Raw genomic sequence first — 2499 nt, 5'->3', positions numbered from 1 at the left:
ACTGTTTACTGAGCTAATAAATGAAGTGAGTAGTCGGCTCATTTCTCAAGACTTTTTTGCAGCCAATTGAGCTCCCCCAGCTGGCCATTAGGAAGAATGCTCACTTTTCAGACCCAGAAACTCTGTCCTTTATATATACTGTTAATCTTGTTACACATTGAGCCTAGACGTCTAACTGAACCTGGTTTTCACATGTTTTGACCAGCAAATATCAAATCTGTGCTTACTGTGAGATGCACTTTTTATGTTTCAGCCTGCTTTCAGATTTTTAAATGATGCTGCCATAAAATGTTAACTATCAAGTTTGGGCTCAGTTTTAAATGTGTCTGTTGGCGTCTGTCCAGGTGATGGTAAGGGATCGAGACAAGCCACTGCTGATCATGCAGGGACACAGCGAGGGCGAACTCTGGGCGCTGGACGTTCACCCTAAAAAACCTCTGGCTGTCACCGGCAGCGACGACCGCTCCGTCAGGTCAGTGCGAGGACACGCATCCTGGGAGCCCAGTAAAACCACAGGCTGCTACAGGTGGATCACAGGTTTAGTGTCTTACTCATGAGCATCTTTGTGACAGATTTCTAATGCGGTAATGGTTTCTGTTCATCCCCAGCATTTGCTCACTGTTTTCTTTTCAGTACTGCAGGAAAGTCCTGAGAGACCAATTACATGTTATATAATGATATAAACACACACAGTCAGCTGCACACAGGTGATAATGGAAACAGCATTAGTAAAGAGAAAGATGCTGACATGTTTGTTGCCGCCTGCTGATTCATGCAGCTTCTTAAGTTTGTTGATTTTCTTATTTTATTTTTCTTACATAATGCTATGTCAGTCAAGGTTTGCATTCTGAGAAGGCTTATTTGCAGTGTACAGCAGTGGTGTGAGCTGGTTACAACAAGCCTACACACACACACACGCGCGCGCGCGTACTCACAAACCAGCTATGTCTTTTATACACCCTACCAAACCATGACAGAGATGGGTTTGCCTTTTTCGAGGCATATATAGCACTGTTTCTAATTTAACATCAGTTCTTATTTGAACACAGGCATATTTCCAAGGTTGCAATTGAATCACTCACAAGGGCCACACTGCCTGTACTGTCTATATATACGGCCTTTGTTCACAGTGACAATCGTGGCAGATTTGACTAGATTTCACTGCACTCCACCCGCTTTGGGGGCGAGTTCCTGAGACTAAATATTTCTTTCTTGTGAAGAATTGTGCTGTACTGCCTACAGTGAATACATTTGTCAACAGTGAAAATGGAAACAACAGTTCTAGGTCTGTATTAACTATGGATCTTATTTTATACTAGGAGTCCTCTTAAATGGTGCTTAAAATTCCAGCAAAGTTTCCTCCTTAGACCTTTTAACAAAGCTGCTTTAGGCCACTGAGGCAACGAGGCTCATTACCTGCAGCAGTGGACTGTAACAAGGATTTCTTCTAGCAGGCTAGGGCTACGTTCACACTGCAGACAAAGTTTTTTCAGATCAGTTTTTTTATGCCAGTGTGAACAGCACAAATCACATGGAATCTGATCTATTCAATTCTGATTTGGCTGACTTTCATGTGGCCCAATCAGATACAGGTCTGATTGAACATATTGGAATTCATGTGACTCATCTGACTGGGTGTGTGTGTGCGTGCGTGTCAGGTTATGGAGTCTAGTGGATCACGCACTCATCGCTCGCTGTAACATGGAGGAGGCAGTGCGGAGTGTGGCGTTCAGTGTGGACGGATACCAGCTGGCTCTGGGCATGAAAGATGGATCCTTTACTGTACTGAGAGTCAGGTAACACACACAAAATTCAACAGTGTATCAGGACAAACAAACTTAATTACAATCTAATATTTCTTTGTTGTAACGTGGCATAAACAGGATATTTTTTTATATGTCCGTATCAGAGACATGACGGAGGTCGTTCACATCAAAGATAGGAAGGAGGTGATCCATGAGATGAAGTTTTCTCCAGACGGAGCATACCTCGCTGTTGGCTCCAATGACGGACTTGTGGACATCTACGCTGTTGCTCAGAGATACAAGAAGGTAGGGAGGCACATCGGAGGGTTAGAGAACATGGACATTTTAAAACCATAGCCAACACATTTTACCTATTGTAACTTTATTTATCCCAGGAGGAAATTCCAGTTCGTCCTTATGTCACAACCTCTGACACAATACTGGTGGACTCAAATGCACGACTCTGGGACAAACAAAGATGTAGCAAAAAATTATATTTATTTATGCAAAATAAAATTCAAACAAAAGGTGTCTCAAGGAGGATCAACAAAACACAAACTTCAATTGAAACATGAAATAACCAGAACATTGGGCTGGAACACTTAACAATACTCTTTCTACCAACTGAACAAGACAAACTGACAAAGACAAAGGGGAACAAGAACTATTTATACCACTTTTAAGTGAAAACAGGTGAAAACAATCAGGGGTGGGGCAGACAATTACAAAGGCGGGAAAATCACACAAAGGGAGG

The 2499-nt window shown here is 42.4% G+C and overlaps 1 protein-coding gene across 1 annotated transcript in view; it reads left to right on the top strand.

Annotated features, from left to right (window-relative positions):
* The window catches only part of LOC118329649 (echinoderm microtubule-associated protein-like 6), a 90927-nt gene that overhangs the window by 36361 nt on the left and 52067 nt on the right, over nt 1–2499 (top strand). Inside the window, exons 8-10 of the mRNA XM_035663878.1 lie at nt 345–472; nt 1659–1796; nt 1910–2051. Coding sequence (XP_035519771.1) covers nt 345–472; nt 1659–1796; nt 1910–2051 — 408 coding nt within the window. The remainder of the gene's footprint in view (nt 1–344; nt 473–1658; nt 1797–1909; nt 2052–2499) is intronic.

Source organism: Morone saxatilis, unplaced genomic scaffold (genome assembly GCF_004916995.1).
Source record: "Morone saxatilis isolate NCDOM2014 unplaced genomic scaffold, NCSU_SB_2.0 Contig19, whole genome shotgun sequence".
Lineage (NCBI taxonomy): Eukaryota > Metazoa > Chordata > Actinopteri > Moronidae > Morone > Morone saxatilis.
This window is presented reverse-complemented; position numbering and strand designations above follow the sequence as displayed.